Below are 20,466 nucleotides of genomic sequence, written 5' to 3'. Positions count from 1 at the left end.
ACCCCACAGGTTCCCCAGATAACTGAGTGTACAAATGGAACCAAGTGGACCCCTCAAGAAACCGTGAGGGTCCCTGGACCACACCTTGAGACCCACTGGTGTAGTAGTGTTTCCACTAGTGAACCAACATGCACAATATCAGCACCCTGACTCAGAGCTGTCAATTAGTATCATTCATTGGTAACAAGTAGGCCTAAGGAACAGGCCTAATGTCTTTCCAAAATGGCTGCTGTGCATATAGAACTTATGAAGATACGTTTGAAAAGCGAGCATGGAATCTTCTTCCGGTTTGAGTAAGGACGCGCTGTGATTAGCCAGTGTACGTGTGCAAGGAAGGACGCCAGTAGCCACTTTGACCCCTTTTCCACCGGTTGGGAACCGGTTCAGTTCAGAACCAGTTTTTAGTCCATGAGCCAGATATTAAAAATTGGAACGATAATTATGAATTGAGTGGGCAAAACCATACCTATATTAAATTGTTTATATGATCAATATAAGTAAATTAATATGATAACCCTTCCACAGTATAGCCTTTTCATATTTTCTATTTGTTTCATATTTTCCCTCATAATACCTAATTTTCATATTTAAAGAAGAAAATGTGTAATACAATAAATCATTGTCTTCATGTAAGTAATCAACTGGGGAAGTTTCATGGTGATAACTATTAATTTCATTTTTACCTATTCACCTATCACCTATTGTACTGTAGTCGAGAATTACAAAATGTGTGATAAATATGAAAAATCTATTCCTGTGGAAGGGTTATCATATATTAATTTACTTATATTGATCCTATAAACCAATTAAAGGGGCATTCCACTCATTTTCAACATTTTACTATGTCATTAATATACATTAGAGCTGTTGTGTGGAAATAATAAAAAAGTCCCCCCATTCTGTGTTTCCTAGAACTAGAGGTCTGAAAAAAATCATTAACATGGTGAAACACATCTTGATGACATCATCAAGATGTGTTTCACCATGTTAATGATTTTTTTTATAATTACAATTCTAGGAAGCACAGAATGGGGGGACTTTTTTATTATTTCCACACAACAGCTCTATGGTATATTAATGACATAGTAAAATGTTGAAAATGGGTGGTTTTCCCCTTTAATAGGTATGGTTTTGCCCACTCAATTCATAATTAACATTCCAATTTTGTTGGTCTGGCTCATGGACTAAAAACTGGTTCTGAACTGAACCGCTTCCCAACCGGTGGAAAAGGGGCATTTGAGTGGCAGTAGTACTACTTCCGCCTTTTTTCAATTTGGGCACCAAAATGTTGTGCCCAAAATGCGGAAGTGCAAACGCGCTCAACGTTAAAGCCCAGCTGCACGGGGTTTCCTCGTCATACTTCCACGGGTCCGCCTGCAGTCCCTCCTCTTACCACTAGGGCCCAGTGATTCAACGTTGGAGAGCCTCACTGGGGCCTTGGGGCAACCGCTCTCGCCAGAACATTTACTACTACTATTCTGTCCATATCGGGTCGTAACTCGAACGGAGTCGGCTAAGTGAACTTCACAACGTTCGACACGGCAACTCACGCGTCGCGCGCTCGGTGGTGTCACTCAAGGCTCAAGTTCGCTTGAGACGGTGCCCCTCCGTCGCGGTCTGAAACTGTACTTTATGACCCACTACTACTAGTAGGAGAAGACCATTTACTCAAACCCGAAGAGGATTCCATGCTCGCGTTTGAAAATGGAATATGAAGTGTTTTATTTTTAAGTAAAACAATAAGAATATCTTCCACAACAGTTTGCTGTCTTCCTAAACCTAATGCATCACATCCAAGATAAAAATGAACCACAAACACACAGATATATTTAAATATATAGATTTTTTTATGTACATATATTCATGATGATGACTAGAAGAGAACAACAACTATTTTCTTACAAAGGAATGATTCTGCACAGTCATAGTTCTACGTTAAATAGTAATTTGATACAAAATTACTATAATAAATAAAACTCATCCCGTTTTTTCTGTTTTTAATTCACACATACCAGTTGTACAAACAATAAATTATTAATTCAGTGCTGCTTTTGCTGTCTTTTTGCGTAAGGTTGTTTTTCCAAATGGAAGAGTCTGAGAAAAGGTGTGTGTGTGTGTGTGTGTGTGTGTGTGTGTGTGTGTGTGCGTGCGTGCGTGCGTGCGTGCGTGCGTGCGTGCGTGCGTGCGTGCGTGCGTGAAAATACATGCACACAGTGGTGGAAAGTAAATAATTCAATTAGTACAGTGGGACTTAATAATTATTACAATATTGAGGTACTTTTACTTTACTTTGTTTGCTGAATTAGAAAATGTACTCAAATGTTCTATACTGTGGCAAAAAAAAAAACACAACAGGCTACACTTGCCAAGCTCACACCGTGTCACATAATAGATTTTAGACAACTTTTATTTTATTGTATTATTACTTGTTTAGTTTGTTGTTGTTTTGGGGGTATAGAAATGTTCTTGTTTGCCTATACAGGGATGCCTTGTTGAAAGTGGTTAACTACTTGACCTCAGCTCCTCCAAATTGCCATTTGAGGACGCAAACGTCTTCGGGATCCCGCTAGATTTAAGGAGTGCGGAGGAGGAGGCGAGGAGGCAGACATTTGGGTATTGGAATTTGGGGGGAAAGAGAGAGCGTTAGAGAGAGAGAGACAGAACGCAAAAGACAGCTTCAGAGTTGAATTGTACATGGATGCATATAACTCCTCTTGCTGTTAGATAACCCAGGGGCTATACATTGTCAACACTAGCATCAATTGATTTTGACTGACTGACAGACAGACAGACAGACAGACAGACAGACAGACAGACAGACAGACAGACAGACAGACAGACAGACAGACAGACAGACAGACAGACAGACAGACAGACAGGCACAAAATTGAAACTGGGGTGAAATGGCGATCTGAGGGACTTCTAGACAAACACACACTGCACGTGCACACATGCGCAGACGTACGCACACGCACGCACGCACGCACGCACGCACGCACGCACGCAAGTCAAGCGTTCATATTATGAACCTCCAGAAAACACTAGCAGAATGCAGAATGTAACTGTCACCCTTCCGGAAAGGTTTTGTCTTTCCAATTAAAGATACAGGTCCCACTCTGTAGTGAGTGTAAATGTAACTCTGAGAGTGGGCAAATATTTGCACACTCTCAGAGTTATAGTCGCATAAGAGTAAATTTAGACTCCTAGTGGTCCCCAGACCAGACATTGAGAAGTTGAACCAATGGTCTCTAAGCCCGTATGCTTTATTTCCTGGTACCCAGGAAACTACCCAGGACTGATGGACCAATACAAAAATAGGTAAGGGGAAGGGCACGGGTGTTGCGATTGGACGATAACAGAGAGACGAGGAATACTTTCCGTGGGAGGAGCTCTTGTCCGCACACACAAACAAGACGAAGGGACGGACAGGGTGTGAGGTTCGAATCCTGATAAAAAAAAAGGTAATTCGCACCACGGCGACAATAATTATCGCTTTTAGTTTTCTTTTTTGTGATTGACAGATACATCGACAGCCAATCGAAATCCATCAGAGGGACATCTGGGATGCAATCAGTTTCGTTCACCCTCGGAAAGCCTAGTCATGAACGGAAATGACGAGGCGATTATGAACAGCTAACGCAAGGCTAGTAGCTGGCATATAGGCTACGGCTATTATTAGCCATATATCCATATATCCTATTGCATGTGTCTTGCTCTCTCTGCTTCCGCTGGGGGCTCTGATACGTTTGGTGCCGCTGTTGACAGTTATCCTCGGTCATCCATTCGGGACGTAACGTGAACGTTCGCAACGTTTGGCAGCGTCTCTCGTGGCTTTAGACAGCGCGCCTCTGTCGTTTTAACTGTTTTGTTTTTTGTTTTGTTTTCTTCTGTGCGTGTTCCCAAGGGTGCAAAAATACGTAGAAACCAGGCTTTAAACTCCACAGTGGCCAGAGCAGGGCGTCACACAAGACGGCGTCTAAAAGAAACAACACGACACACACAACATTACACAGGGGAATACACGCTAAACCTCCCCGACATGCAGGAGGACAGGTCCGGCCGGGACGGTTCCGTAGCTATCGTCCACAAGTGCGTGACATGTAAGTGACGTTGTGTAAAGTGACGACGCATGACAGCGCTCGTCAAATCAGTCCACACATTTGTCCATTGTGTGTCAGTATGTCCTCATTAATTGTGCTGTGCGCGTCCTTTACGATTCAGTCCTTTTCCCTGTCATATTGTTGCTGTCGGGCAGAAACCTTGTATTTATATTTCAACTTTTGTCATGTTTAATTTAATTAAGTGTGTCTGTGGGTTTTTATAAAAAAAATGAACCAATGAAAAGTATTAACAAGAGCTTGTGACTAAATAATAATTGGAACACAATTATTTTTTCTATTTCCTGAAAAACTAACCGTTTCGGACATACAAGGTTTCCACGCGACATCGGCGACACGTAGTCGAGTCCGGTTCGAGAGTCCGGTGCCTGGTTCGGCCCGTTCCAGTCCACGTCCAACATCACGATAAATCGCTAAGAGGAGCGTATTTCTTTCCCTCGCCGGATAATGTTACTCAGCATTTCTTCACCAGACAGTGTTTGAACGCGGACGGCCGCGCTGCCAGGGTGCAGCCCTTGGACAGTTTTCCCTTGGGGTCCTTACACTGCACCGTGCGGCTCTGCCACCCCGTGTCACAAGTCCTGGAGCAGCTCATCCACGGTCCTGTCACCCACTGGGGCCCCGGGGCCGGCGTGGAAGCGCCCGGAGGCGCGGGAGTGGACGCAGGTGCCGCGGTGGCTAGCTTTGTGGTTGTCGAGACCGTCGTGCTGGTGGTGCCGAGCATAGGGGACAACCGGGGGTCCTTAAGGGGGGTCCGACGGGGCATGAAGAAACTGTAGCGGATGTCCAGGGGCTTCTTGCCGTCCGTGGCGAGGATCTGCACCACCAGGGCCTCCCGCAGGGCGCCGGGCCCCATGCTGTGCAGCCACTCGTCGCGCTGGCTCCAGCCGCTGTAGTTCAAGACAGAGCCGTTGAGAGGGATGACCGTCTCGGAGGTGGAGATCATGAACTTGCCGTTGAGGAGGTATTCGCCATTGGGCCGGCGCAGAGCCAGGTAGGCTGTGTAGCGGGTCTGGTCCTTGGCTTTGTGCTGGCGGACCTTGATATGGGTGGAGCCCTCTGGGATCTTAACCACGTCTGTGTAGCCCTTACTGTGAGAGGACAGAGACAGAGAGGTCACATTCAGTGGTGGGAAAAGTATGCTCACGTACAATACTCGAGCATTCAAAAGTTATAAATTACAAAGTACATTTACCACTTGAGCCCTCTAGCCTTATATATGTACTGCTGAGGACTGCATTTTTCTGTCTACACAGAAAGGAGTTTCGCCGGTTGGACGTAACGCGTGGAAGGAACACGTTATTCCAACCAGTTCCTTTCCCCTCCATCAGGCGCCCTGGCTGCGAACAAGTCTTTCCTACACTGCTGGCCAGCGGGAGGTAGTTTTAGAGACCAGGATTACCGCATGTTTTTCGTGAGGGTACCTACCCTAGGGGATGCGGGGAGAACATGCAAACTCTAAAAAAACAAAAAACAAAACACTTACCTCTTCTTGGTGAAGTTCCCCAGCACTCGGATGCAGCCTGTGCTGTCTCCCCCACAGATGCCACACTTATCGAACTGCAGCTTGGAGCCGATGATCCCGTCACAGCCCGTCCTCACACACTTCCCCTTAACGCACACTGAGCTGCTGTAAGGGCGGCACTCTGTACCGTCCGTCACCTGCAGAGGGAGACAAAGCTTTCAATGTGAACATAGCTACAGTATAACATGTCGTATTAGTTAGGTTAGGTTAGGTTAGGTTAGGTTAGGTTAGGTTAGGTTAGGTTAGGTTAGATTAGGTTAGGTTAGGTTAGGTTAGGTTAGGTTAGCAGTTGTGCAAAGTAACTAAGTACTCAAAGTATTTACTTTGAGTACTGTACGGTACTGTACTGTACTGTAGTTTTTCAATATTTTGTCAATACTTTTACTTACTTACTACACTACATTGCAGAGACAAATATGCTACATTTACTCCACTACGCCTATTTGAAAACCTTAGTTACTAGTTACTTTGAAGATTTTGATTATTATTACAAAACATACATTAACCAACATTTCTGCATAATGAGTAATGACTTTTGAATTACTTTAGGAACATATTGATGCCAATCCATTTGCACTTCAAGTAAAATGAAACTGTTCTCTCACCCTCTGAGAGAACACCACATAGTATCCGGTGCCTTTAGCTCGGCAGGTCAGCTTGCACACATCTTTAGGAAGGACTCCCGCGAACTTAGGCACCCACTCCACGAAGGTCTTCACCCCTTTGGGGTCTGTCTGGGGACCGTTGCGCACCTCACACTGCTCCTGGCGGAAACTCTTAGCTGAAATAAAAAAATATTATCAATCATAAAAAACTATAAATTGATTAACCACTTAAACCCCAGCAAATGCTATACAAATACAGTTATTATTATTATTATTATTATTATTATTATTATTATTATTATTATTATTCGGTCTGCTAACAAAACAGCTCAGACACATAACTTTTTTTTAAAGTGTACAAGACATATAATAATAAGAATAAGAATGAAGGAATTGCCTCCTGGCCATTGATAGTCTCTTAATAAAAAAATAAACAGACTTTAATAAACATGAAAATACATTTTCAGGTCAAATTGATATCAATTTGACTCAGTCAGGATAGACAACTGAGACAGGACACAGATTAAACAAGTGAAACTGGAACTGTGAACACTGTAAAAATGGAACACTCACCGGCCGGGGGGCACGGCGTGACATGGCAGGAGCGGTAGATGGCTCTCTTCCCTGTGCAGTAGCGGCCGTTGTTGCGCGGCGGCGGGTTGTTGCACAGGCGCTGGGCGAACTGCACGCCCCCGCCGCACGACCTGCTGCACCCGCCCCACGACCCCCACGAACTCCAGCTGCCGTGGTTTGATGCCTGGAAGAGAGAGAGAGAGAGAGAGAGAGAGGGTGGGTGGGTGGGTGTCAGTTACAGTAACCTCCACTTAAACCCCAGCATCCATATTGTGGGGGAAGCTTTGGCGATCAATAAGCTCACAAAGACAGAAAGCAGAACATACACTAGCATAGAGTCCTGAGGGACTCCACTCAACCATACAGCATGGGTTCATATGTTTTAAGCCTTGTTGTCAAAGATCCTACTATAGGTATATATAATATATATATTATCAGTATATATATATATATATATATATTATGCCTTGTATCTGGTTCAGGATTTCATGTCCAGTTGGGATTTAGTAGCTGAAATTGAGCTGTTCTCTTGACTGAATTACATAATTGTGAGCTGTGTTTGGCAGGTCATTGTCATTGAAACAGGTGACTCTCACCCCTAATACGAATAAACGCACGCACGCACGCACGCACGCACGCACGCACGCACGCACGCACGCACGCACGCACGCACGCACGCACGCACGCACGCACGCACGCACGCACGCACGCATAAACTAAATCAAAAAGTGAACTTGGAAACAGTGACAGAAAGAAATGAAAACTGTACTAACCTTGAATGGACATGATGAAGCGATACAGCCGAGTGGAGTGGAGGGGAGGATGAAAGAGAGGGGTGGGGGGGGTCAGGGAGGAGAAGATGGGATGGAGGGATAGATGGGGGGGATGAAAGAGGGGGAGAGAGAGAAAGAGAGGGCAGATAAGAGAGGATAATTAGCTTTTCTCATTAAGCACTTTGGAAGTCAGACTGGCTGTCAGCCAGGTCACATGTTGGAGGGAATCCCCCCTTTAGAGAGATGCGTGTGTGTGTGTGTGTGTGTGTGTGTGTGTGTGTGTGTGTGTGTGTGTGTGTGTGTGTGTGTGTGTGCGTGTGCGTGTGCGTGCGCGTGCGCGTGCGCGTGCGCGTGCGCGTGTGCGTGTGTGTGTGCAGGAGAGATGGAGAGGGAGATATGTCAAAATCTTTTTCGAAAAATAATAAGAGCTTGTAGATCTGCTTGTTTTCAAATTGATAAATGGCATGGTGATAGAAGCAGTGTGGTATATGGGCAGTGGTGGAAAAAGTAGTAAAAGTATAAATACTGCAATAAAGAAATACTAGATACTCACTCTATACTCATTCAAAATGCAATTGAGTAAAAGTACAAAATGATTGCTATCAAAATGTACTTAAAGTAGGCTACCAAAAGTAAAAGTAGGTCCACTCATTATACAGAAATATGACCTATTTCAAGTTTTCAAATGTGTAAAAAAATATTTTGAAAATAGCAGCTCTTCAAGCTCACAATGCGTCGATGCTAATTTCAAATGGTGGAGTAGAAGCACAATATTTGCTTCTGAGAAGTAGGCAGTAGTAGGTAGTATAGGATTGGAAATGGAAAATAATCAAGTAAAGTAGCCTACAAATACCTCAAAATTGTACTTAACCCATTTTGGGTGGGAACCCCTTTTGGTGTTAGCATTATGTTATGCTTTAGCTATTGAAAAATAACAGATCTACAAGCTCATAGCGCGCCACCGAGTGGCGCGCTACGAGCTTGTAGGTCTGCTATTTTTGAAAAATCGAAGAACGACTGACATAGAAACATAGCTTTTTCAGAAAACTGTCAGGATTTAGAAGACATTTTTAGAATCTGATCTCAGGTCAAAATGGGTTAAGTAAGTACAGTACTGCAGTAAATGTACTTAGTTACTTTACACCACTGGCTATGGGCCTATGACCGCATGTGGTAAAATCAGCCCTCCCTCACAGGGTCTCGTCAAAGCCACATCACACAGTTCTGTTGGCTCCAATAAGCCTGGATTTATGCTTCACTTAAAAAAAACCAACTTGTCGCTCGCCAAAACTGAAAACATTTGACCGTTTAAAAAAAAAAGTGGCGACACGTTGATCCTTTTGATCGAGCATGTATCCGACTGCAACACCCAGTGTCACGAGCGGAGCGAGAGTGACGGTTGAATTTTATTATTTATGTTTTCATAAAAAAGAACTGTCGTAGTGTGGATATTATATACGCAACCAAAGAATTCCGAACAAATGCATAACGTTGCGAGTCGTATCAAAAATAAAAATAAAGAAAGACAAAATGTTTTTTCTCAGATCATTGGCTTGGGGCTCTGTTTACAATAGATAGTTCAGCAATTATTTCGAGACTGTTTAAATGTGTATTTGACTGTGAGAGAGAGAGAGAGAGAGAGAGAGAGAGAGAGAGAGAGAGAGAGAGAGAGAGATTTAAGCCAACTTCAGAATAGGCAGAGTACACATGAACTCTAGACAATAACCAACAATTAGATGTTGAATACAGAAATAGATTGCAGAACAATGGGCACTACCTCTTTCCTGGACCTTTCTATCTGATGGCTGTGGAATATGCCTAAACCTAAACCCTAACCTCACAAAAAATTAATCCTATAATAATATAATAATAAAACCATATAATCCTAACCTCACAAAGCTAAAAAACTCTTTTGTTCTTGGCCAACAGAAGTAACACTGCCTTAAAGAACCTAAAACATAATTCCCAAGACTCGTATTCAACCAAGATGCTTCATACATAAATAAACACGTGTAAGGTACAGAACACTCCTTAACCATTTTGACCTGAGATCAGATTCTAAAAATGTCTTCTACATCCTGACAGTTTTCAGAAAAAGCTATGTTTCTATGTCAGTCGTTCTTCGATTTTTCAAAAATAGCAGACCTACAAGCTCGTAGCGCGCCACTCGGTGGCGTGCTATGAACTTGTAGATCTGCTATTTTTCAATAGCTAAAGCACAACATAATGCTAACACCAAAAGGGGTTCCCGCCCGAAATGGGTTAACCTAGAAACATAAACTCACAAAATAATAATCTCAAAACCACGCCCATCGGGTAGAAAGAATCGGAACCAATGTAGTGTCTCAAAGGAACTATGTATAGTAGGATAGCATCGACAGTACATACATCAAAATAACATGCTATATAAATAGCATGATGCACAACTGTATACCGGGTAATTATGAAGCTAGCAACCTAGAGAGAGAGAGAGAGAGAGAGAGAGAGAGAGAAAGGTACTAAGGTCAATGGAATGCAATAAAACATTGGACAGGATACAAACAAGCGCCTTCAAAAACGGCATGTGACAAATAAACACTTACAAACATTCTTTTCTTCTTTCACCTACTATTTGTTTCTTTCTCTTAGGCATGCACGCACGCACACGCAGTCACGCAGTATCATCTGGCAACTCAAATCCCCATCAGATCACTTGAAACCACATCGCTGTGGTGTTCACACACACTGCACTCTCTGCCTTGAAGTCGCTTATCGACTTAACCCTGAGCTAACCCTGAGCTAACCCTGAGCTAACCCTGAGCTAACCCTGACTTAGCCTGAGCAAAAATGTGAGTTAAAAACGTTCGCTCTGAAAGAATATATATTCAAAGATTTGCGCCACGTTTTCACGACTTTTAAAAAATAGCAGACCTACAAGCTCGTAGCGCGCCACTCGGTGGCGCGCTATGAGCTTGTAGATCTGCTATTTTTCAATAGCTAAAGTAGAACATAATGCTTAAAACACCAAAAGGGGTTCCCGCCCAAAATGGGTTAACCCATTAGAACCCGGGAAAGCGGCTGTGTCATTGTAGTAGACTATGGGCAGTATTATGCGTGTCTTAAGTACCAGGTCTTATTACTTAACTTAAGACCTGGAGGCGTGATCAATGCCATTTGGCTATTCTGAGTGGACAAACAGCATTGACCACGCCTCCAGGTCTTAAGTTAAGTCATAACACCTGGTACTTAAGACACGCATAATACTGCCCTATACGACTAAAACTAAATCAAAATTTGCCGTCAAAATCGACACAGCCAACCAACTCTAGCCACACCAACCATGCAGGGTCTTACCGAGTAGTGTCTCTTGCGGGTCTTGTCCACACACTTCCCCTGCAGACAGATGCGTCCCTTCCCGCACGGCGTGCCCTCCACAGCGGGCAGCTTCTTGGTCAGACACACCATCTGGCCCTGGCGGATGACGGCGCACCACAGCCGCGCGCACACGTCCATGCCGGGGCACACCGTGTACTCGACGCCGAACGCCAGCCGGCACTGGCGCACGGCGTCGTAGCTCTGCCCCGGCAGCTCCTCAGGGCCCAGCAGTGGCTGGCGGGGAGGGTCCAGCAGGCACTCGGCTGTACGAGGAGGAAAAGACCACAAGGGCCATTTAGAAACATTTGGGAATTTTGGAATTAAGCGATATTCGGCGCCACTACCAATGCTGTCGTGCCAATTATCACAGTAAAGCACAGCCTCTTGTCGAATATTGCGATTATACAACAGTTACCCTTAAAACAACGTCAACTCAATTTCATTGTTACTAAGATATTTGGAGGAGACTGTTCCGGACCGGGAGCCCAGCTCTGTTGGAGTTTGAATCGTCTTCCATTTCAAGTTTTGGGGCAGCGGTGGCCTAAGGGTTAGAGGAGCGCCCTTGTTGCCGATTCGATTCCCCGGACGGGCAGGGAAAATCTGGGTAGGGAAGTGACTTTCATCACTCACCCAACACCGCTGAAGTGCCCTTGAGCAAGGCACTGAACCCCCAACTGCTCCCCCTGGAGCTGCTTAGTGGCCAACAGTATAAGACTGTACTGGTCAGCTCCCAGGTTTTAATGTGTGCGTGTGTGTGTTTCTATGTGCAGGGCGTTGCTGAAAATGAGCACTGTGCTCAGCTACTTCCCTGGGTAAATAAAGAATAAAACAATTAAAAAAAAGTACTGTATCCACAAACTTGTTTCTATAGCGTCTACAAAGAACTGTGAGTTGAACTGTGTCTGTTGGAGTTACTGCATGGGGACCGGAATCATCGCATTGCGGAGCGACGCACATTTCATGTAACGTTTTATTCAATGTCAAGTTCCCGGTTATGGGTTAAGTTCATGGTTTCAAGGTAAAATTTGCAGCTACAATTTATAAGGGTTTAAGGTGAATTCATAGTCAGGGAGAGAGATAGGGAACAGGTTAGTTTTTGAAAACAATTGAAGGGAATTATTTTAGGTAGTATTTAATTTAGTTTGATTAAAGAGTTCATATAATTATACCAGCTATAATTCATAGGTTTATTGAAGTGGTTTATTTTGGGTAAAAGCCATTTGGGTTTTGTAACATTTGTGTATTGTGTCAACACAACAGGTATTTTTGTTATTTTAAAAGGTCACTAAGCCTTGTCTCGTATTTCTCTAAGACAAGTCAAGACAGTATTTTCTTTTTATTTATTCTGTTCATGTCTTTGTCAACTTTTGAACCTGACCTGGCTTTTAAAAAAAAGGGAATCATTATATATAAAAAATTAATTTAAAAAGACAAAAAACAATTAAAGTTCTATTCCCTTTGATTTAAAACGTTGGCTCAAACGTCTGGGTCCATTATTTACAAGTCAGTTATTTCCAGTGTGAATGTATTGCATTTAAGGGTAACAGTTTTTTCACCAGGGTACAGGAAGTGTCACCCAACACAGGTAAACCTTTTGGTAGCTACCTAGACCATACGAACTCAATACACCCCAATTAGGCAGACCTTTGGGGTGCTACACTTAGTTTTAGATCAGTTACAGTGCTCTCTCTCTCTCTCTTACAGTAATACTTCAGGCATCATGCTGTACGCACATCATGTGAGAGCATTAAAGTGCACTTAAAACAATGAAGCATCGTTCAGTAGAGCTGCCAGGCACCACCTAGTAGGAAGTGCTATTATCGGTGGTGGAGAGTAACTTTTTTTACTACTGGTATTTTCAATTTTCAATACTTTTACTTCTTTTACTCCACTACAATGAGTTGGACATGTCAATTAGTAGTTACTCTAGTTATTACAAAACATTCACAAACCACTTCATCCCCATATACTTTGGCTATTTGAAAATAGCCAATCTACAACGCCAGGCCTGCATTAACGCCCCTCACGGCTGTGGGGCAACACCAATTCAAAGGACCCACTCAACATTACTCTGTCAATATAGGGTGCTTCCGTGCGTCCAGCGAATGAACGCACGATGCTGAGGTGCAACAAGTTAACAGTTCTCCAGCTCTCCATGCACAAATACTAATGTATGCCATAGGCAACAACACACACTACATTGCATCTATGCAACTGTCATATTTACTGTATAATTCATATTTTTCTGAAAATATGTCTTTGTGCAATACCTACTGCCCCGCTTGCTGTGACACACCACATTCTCCCAAGTTAACACCAGCGCATGCATGTGAACGCCATTCCCCCTTTCACCTCTCTCTTACTGCAGTGCTATGGACTTCACCACCGTGCAGTGCACAGCGTTGATCAAGGACCCATGACTGCCACCATGTGTTGTTGTTGTTGTTGTTTGTGTGGCGCTAGAGCGAGACTAGTCAAGCTTCTATAGTATACATAATTCACACAGGGCTATGCAGGCTGCAGCCGTGGGTCTTGAACACCACTAAGCTCCACGGATAATCCGGCACTGTCACGTCGCAAAGCGACGTGTTGTGAGCTTGTAGATCCGCTATTTTGTGGTCCCTGACCATGCATTTAGTAATGTAGGATGTGTTGATTATTTAACTTTTCTTTCCACTAGTTGAGAAACCCAACTGAATGACCTGGTGACCTATGATGACCGTCCATGTAGGCCTAGTCGTTTACTGACAAGTTGGAGGTCAAGAAATTCAACAGAAAAAGGGAGTTAGAATCTCAAGAGGGGTAAGTGCACCGGATTGCCTGGTTGGAGTCATTATTATTAGGAAATAATTTGTTTGCATAGGCGCCCGACAAAGCCGGATGCACCACGGTGGTTTCGAACCCACAGCCTCCGTGCTGGTGGGCAGGGACTATACCCCTGTTCCACCTGAGCGCTCAAAAAAATAAAGGATTTCATCTTTAAAATCAAACTGCTTCTCCCACCACTGTTGGCCTATATGTGAACTGCGCTGGAACAGCGTTATTCCTTCCAAAAAGTCAGCCAACGACACCGCCTCTCTGGCATTCTGGCTTCTAGGAAAGTTGGCGTGGTAAGCGAGGCCGTCAACAAAGCTGACATTTCCTGCTTTGGTCTAACGGTAGAAATGTGAGCATTTAATGGTTCTCTCACATCAAAGTAAAACCTAAGGGTACCAAAAAAAGAAAGAAAAAAAGCTGACAAACACAACTTACGGAAAACAAATGAATGTCATTGGTTGATCGAAATAGTGCGGGGGGAAATGTACCCTATGTACCCACTGGTTGTTATTGTGAGGTCCTTGGATCACAAGGGGTCCAAATGGACCCTTATGTGTCTGTAACTCTGAGAGTGTACGAATGGAACCAAATGGACTCTTACTGTATGTGTCTGTAACTCTGAGAGTGTACGAATGGAACCAAATGGACCCGTATGTGTCTGTAACTCTGAGAGTGTACGAATGGAACCAAATGGACCTGTATGTGTCTGTAACTCTGAGAGTGTACGAATGAAACCAAATGGGCTCTCCAGCCAACATTCCCACACATTCTTTCCAATGCATATTAAAAACATTTCCTAAGGTTTCTCCAACACAGGCCTATTTTACCCACTTCCAGTCTTGTATATAGCAACTATACTGTGCAGAAAAGGGCTGTGTATTATGCAACTTTGGGCTTGTAATAAGTAGACATTGTAACAAGTCATTTTCAAGCCGTCAACGGCAACGACCCCAAATTAGTATGTATTTGACCATGGACCCCATCTGAGAATATGTTATTTACCCCAAAAATGGTCAAGCCACGGATGTTACCGGCAGAGTTGGCACTGTGTTCTGTAATATTCTGTATTGTTGAATTAGAAGGTGTCAGTCTGTGCCTGAATGTCATTGTTATTTCCTCATTTCCATTGAGCGAAATATCTGCTGAAACAGCGCCACTACACTCACTGAGGAAATACAGTGACAGTGACTACCAGCGATGTGTGCGCAACCACGTCTTAGTTCTACTGCAGGGCTGGGCAACTGGCGGCCCGGGGGCCACATGCGGCCCCCACCTTCACTTAATGCGGCCCTCAGGTTAATGTCAGAATACTGATATAATATTGGTTTCAGCTGTTACAATTCCACAACATGCAAACATGACCCGCTTTAATTACTTCAGTCTAAATTAGTAGCTCAATGCTCAACACAAGTATAATTAAAGGCATTTGAAATTACATAAAAATGTTAATTTTCAGGATTCCAATTCAAAAATAGCAAAAATGTAAGATTTCAATTCGAGTATAGCCGATCTACAAGCTCAAAACGCGCCGCGCTGCGACGCGTTTTGAGCTTGTAGATCGGCTATTTTTGCTACGACAGTATATGGCCCTATAGGGAGTGAGAGTGGAAATATAGTGGCCCTCTCCATCGTCAAAGTTGCCCACCCCTGTTCTACTGGATCTCTTCTCCATTAGTCAATATGCCAATATACATGGGATGTGGGGGTCCTTGGCATAAGAAACATTGAGAACTATTGATTAGGAGTTGATTAGGAGTTGAGTATCCTACCGGAGACTCCGCAGGCCAAGCCTTTCTGTAGTGTGAGGCAGCTTGATGTAAACGTACAGTACACCCCCTATATTTTTGAATGAACTACAACTACTCCTTTATTTTGTGTTTATTTTTTTTCAGACTCACCATTGCCGTCGTCAAAGAAGTCGGTGATGGTGGCTGAGGTGCAGCGGCTCCACGGTTTGGACGCGTCGATGGAAGTCAGGATGGACGACATTAAGCGCTTGTCCCCGCTCGCCCCGAAGCGCTCCTCACAGAACTTACTGTCATCATGGGACAGACCCAGCAGATGGCCTGGGGAGAGAGAGAGAGAGAGAGAGAGAGGAATTAGCAGAAGTAGGATTCTGCTAAACTTTTTGGGATGACTTGTTATGTTTAAAGGTACATGTCTCTCTGTTCCCCCTTTCTACTGAAAACTCTAAATTATGAAGCTTGCCCGAAAACACATTTCACCCTCTTCTTTATGCCTGTAAAATACCTGTGATGTGACAATAAAGATGGGTCTGAAACTCTGAACTCTGAATGTGATGCTGTGGCTGTGTGTGGGCGCACGTGTGTGTGTGTGTGTGTGTGTGTGTGTGTGTGTGTGTGTGTGTGTGTGTGTGTGTGTGTGTGTGTGTGTGTGTGTGTGTGTGTGTGTGTGTGTGTGGGGGGGGGGGGGGGGGGTGGGGATCTCAAAACATTTTGTTAGAGGGACCGCCCAGAAGCAAAGAGTTAAGATGTGGTTGCTCCAATGAAAATATGTTTTGGAAAGTGGTTTAGAGCGTGTTTTGTGTTGTTATGCCGACAGACAATGTCTCACCTATCTCGCGTGCCACGGTGAAGGCTGCGTGGAGCAGACAAACAGACAGACAGACAGACAGACAGACAGACAGAGTCTCACCTATCTCGCGTGCCACGGTGAAGGCTGCATGGAGCAGACAAACAGACAGACAGACAGACAGACAGAGTCTCACCTATCTCGCGTGCCACGGTGAAGGCTGCGTGGAGCAGACAAACAGACAGACAGACAGACAGACAGACAGAGTCTCACCTATCTCGCGTGCCACGGTGAAGGCTGCATGCAGCAGGCAGGCAGGCAGACAGACAGACAGACAGACAGACAGACAGACAGACAGACAGACAGACAGACAGACAGACAGACAGACAGACAGACAGACAGACAGACAGACTGTCTCACCTATCTCGTGTGCCACGGTGAAGGCTGCGTGCAGGCCGTCGTCCTCGATGACGGCACAGCTCCTCTCCGGAGAGCAGACCGTTCCCACGTCCGCCATGCCCAGCGTGTCGCACGAGTGGTGTCCGCACAGGTCCTGCACGCGCACACACACACACACACACACACACACACACACACACACACACACACACACACACACACACACACACACACACACACACACTTGTATTAACCCATTCAGGCCTGACGTCGAAATGTATTTAATTTTTTTTTCTAAATCATGACAATTTTCGGAAAGATTTGAGGCACATTTTAACGATTTTTCAAAAATAGCAGACCTACAAGTTCATAGCGCGCCACTCGGTGGCGCGCTATGAGCTTGTAGATCTGCTATTTTTCAATAGCTAAATTATAACATAATGTTTAAAACGCTAACGCTAACGTGACATGGATGCGTTCCAGGTCTCAATGGGTTAAATTGTATTACTACTGTATACTACTGTATACTACTACTGTATGCTGAACAATAGCACATCTATACAAGCTTGTATAAAGGTTATTAGCACCACGAAAGTTATTAGCACCACGACGGAAACCTTTAGCATAATTGCCTTGGCTTACTGTATAGAACCACACGCTGTTTACACATGCAGCTTCTAACGAACAAAGTATTACATAAATGTAACTGAGAGTTAAATGGCACCACATGGACCCTCGCACGTATGCACTGTTGAGAGTGTACACATGCAACCAAATGGACCCTTACGGATCCATTTGGTTCCATTTGTACTCTCTCAGAGTTAAGGGTGGTCATTTTCAACGGTATATCAAGTAATAAACGCCAAGAGTTTCAGTGTGTATTGATCTAATAAGTGTCTGACTCCCACACAGATCCATGGATATGGAGGGCATCCCCCTCCCGATCAATCAGTCAATCACACTGCCCCCCTCGGGTGGCTGGAGGCACACACGTGCACCATGCACACACGTGCACCATGCACACACACACACACACACACACACACACACACACACACACACACACACACACACACACACACACACACACACACACACACACACACACACACACACACACACACACACACACACACACACACACACACACACGCTGTGGACATGGAAGAGTGTAAGTGGAGCTGACAGCACCAGGGCGCAGTGTGACACACTCTCTCTGGACGCGACCGTTTGAACAACACGCTCTGTGTTCTGCACACGCACGCACGCACGCACGCACGCACGCACGCACGCACGCACGCACGCACGCACGCACGCACGCACGCACGCACGCACGCACACGCACACACACACGAGCATGCACCATACAGGACTACATAACGCACAGAAACCCAACAAGCACTTGAATTTTGTGTACCGGCACACGCACGTACGCTCGCACGGACGCGTGTGTGCACGCCATCCTACAGTATGTGCTGAGCTGCATGACTTGTCTTTTGTTCAGCTCACTTGGCAAGAACAGCCTTTTCTCTCAGGGAATTTACTGTAGTGTCTAGTGTGTGTGTGTGTGTGTGTGTGTGCGCTAATACTCAATGTCTTCAGTGTGTGTGAGTGTGTGTGCAGTTGTGCACGCATGCCTGAGTATGCGTGTGTGCCTGCGCGCGTGTTTGTTTGAGGCAAGCCTGTGCAGCATGGTGGGCGAGTGTTGTTTGTTTTCAGAGAGCTCATTCATAGTGGAAGAACCTGCCTCATTGGACAAATATGTATGCTTCATTTTCACACACAGACACGCACGCGCACGCACACACACACACACACACGCACACACACACACACACACACACACACACACACACACACACACACACCCCTCATTGGGGAGATGTGGAGGATTTGAACCGCTTTCATTAATATTTTGGGCATTTCAAAAATGCACTTATCAGAGGCCACTTGAAGTGGTAGACTGTTGTAACACTAGTGCTGTAGTGCCTTATAGCAGTGTTGTAGTCGAGTCTACCTGAAGCAGGACCAAGTCCGAGGGGGGGGGGTTGGGGGGGGAGGGGGCGAGTCCGAGTCAAGACAGAGTGTGGGCGGGGGTCGAGTCTGAGTAGAGACCGACAGGAGGCAAGACCGAGTCGAGACCGAGACCAGATTTCTTTCCCCCTCCGGCCAGTCGGAGGCGAGATGCCTTGTGTCACGTGACTTTTGTAAGAAAGTAGCAGCGCTATTGTGTAGATAAGACAACGATGAGAAGAAAGAGCCTCGGGTTCCTCGGGTTTCGTACTGGTACGGTCCGCGATCTCTTGGTACTGCTCGGGGTCGGAACTCATATTTCTAATGATTAGCCGGGTCCGTTCGGCTATACGGTTTTCAGAATTCTAATAACTGCCGGGTCCATTTGGTTCCGAGTACTTTTTTCACAGGTCTATTTTGGTCAAATTGGACCCGTGAAGACCTCTACACCATGCAGGGTGCAGTAATGGTCTCAATTGAAGAGTATAGGGAGACCAGACCGCCTCCAGCCACTGCACATTATATTTAGTACAGTGCAGTTATATGAACGTACAGCATGCCATACGACCCTAACTAGATGTTCAGAGACAGAGAGAGATGGAGAGAGGGGCGGGCAGACAGACAGACAGACAGACAGACAGACAGACAGACAGACAGACAGACAGACAGACAGACAGACAGACAGACAGACAGACAGACAGACAGACAGACAGACAGACAGACAGGCAGACAGACAGACAGACAGACAGACAGACAGACAGAGTAACAGCAGGAATGGGACATGGGAGGAGAGAGGGATGGGTGGAGGTGGTGGAGGAGGAGGAGGAGGAGAGCGGAAATGAAAGCAGAGAATGGAGAGAACAAGACGTTACAGAAATATTGAGAGAAATAACATTACAACAGGTGCTTATGTAGGTCACCGTGTGTGTGCGTGTGCGTGTGCGTGTGTGTGTGTGTGTGTGTGTGTGTGTGTGTGTGTGTGTGTGTGTGCGTGCGTGCATGCAGGGCGGCTCATTATGCTACAAAAACACTGTGGACTCGCTGAGTCAAGCCCAATGCTAACATCCCTGTCTGTCTGTCTGTCTGTCTGTCTGTCTGTCTGTCTGTCTGTCTGTCTCTCTGTCTGTCTGTCAAACGCTAATTGAGCATCTGCCAATCAAAGCAGCAGATGGACAGGTGGGCGTGGCAGACAGGCAGACCACCCAATGGAGGGTCACGGGGTGAAAAGGCTCTCATGGTCACTTTTACTTTACTTGAGTATGTGTCCATTTTTCAAGACTTCTCAGAGGAAAATAATGTAGGCTATACGTTTGGCTTTTGTTACTGCTTTGCAGATTTAGATTATATATTTAATGTTATATCTGTCTGTTAGAAAAACAGCAGCTCTACAAGTGTCGCAATGTGACACATTGTGAGCTTGTAGATTTTGTAAACTATATATTTAAAAAATAAAAAACGTATGAAATGGGACATTCTGCATAGTAGTATATCTCTTTTGGTAACTTAAGTACATTTTGATGCCAATACTTTTCTCAAGTAGAATTCTGAATGCAGGTATTTCTACTTTGTGGTAAAATGTATACAAGTACTTCCACAACTTGTGTGACAGACAGGTAACCTAATGAGGGTCAAAGGTCAGAAAGCACCCGGGGCCAATCAGAGCCATCTAATAGAAGAGTTGCGATATTGAGGGGGCAAAAACTTGTACTCGTGTGAGCCCATAGGCTGAGCTCACACCTTTAATGCAATTCTGGTGC

General features: G+C 44.9%; 1 protein-coding gene across 1 annotated transcript in view; it reads right to left on the bottom strand.

Annotated features, from left to right (window-relative positions):
* Positions 1-3,039: 3,039 nt before the first annotated feature.
* adamts5 (ADAM metallopeptidase with thrombospondin type 1 motif, 5 (aggrecanase-2)) overlaps positions 3,040-20,466 on the bottom strand; it is a 31,270-nt gene continuing 13,843 nt past the window's right edge. The window contains exons 2-8 of the mRNA XM_079495501.1: positions 16,718-16,850; positions 15,664-15,831; positions 10,928-11,211; positions 6,822-7,005; positions 6,249-6,424; positions 5,605-5,780; positions 3,040-5,209 (exon numbers count right to left, since the gene is read on the bottom strand). Of these exons, the coding sequence (XP_079351627.1) occupies positions 4,573-5,209; positions 5,605-5,780; positions 6,249-6,424; positions 6,822-7,005; positions 10,928-11,211; positions 15,664-15,831; positions 16,718-16,850 (1,758 nt within the window). The 3' untranslated portion in view covers positions 3,040-4,572. The remainder of the gene's footprint in view (positions 5,210-5,604; positions 5,781-6,248; positions 6,425-6,821; positions 7,006-10,927; positions 11,212-15,663; positions 15,832-16,717; positions 16,851-20,466) is intronic.

Source organism: Electrona antarctica, assembly GCF_951216825.1.
Source record: "Electrona antarctica genome assembly, chromosome: 24".
Lineage (NCBI taxonomy): Eukaryota > Metazoa > Chordata > Actinopteri > Myctophiformes > Myctophidae > Electrona > Electrona antarctica.
The sequence above is the reverse complement of the archived record's forward strand: the minus strand, read 5'-3'. Positions and strand labels throughout refer to the sequence as shown.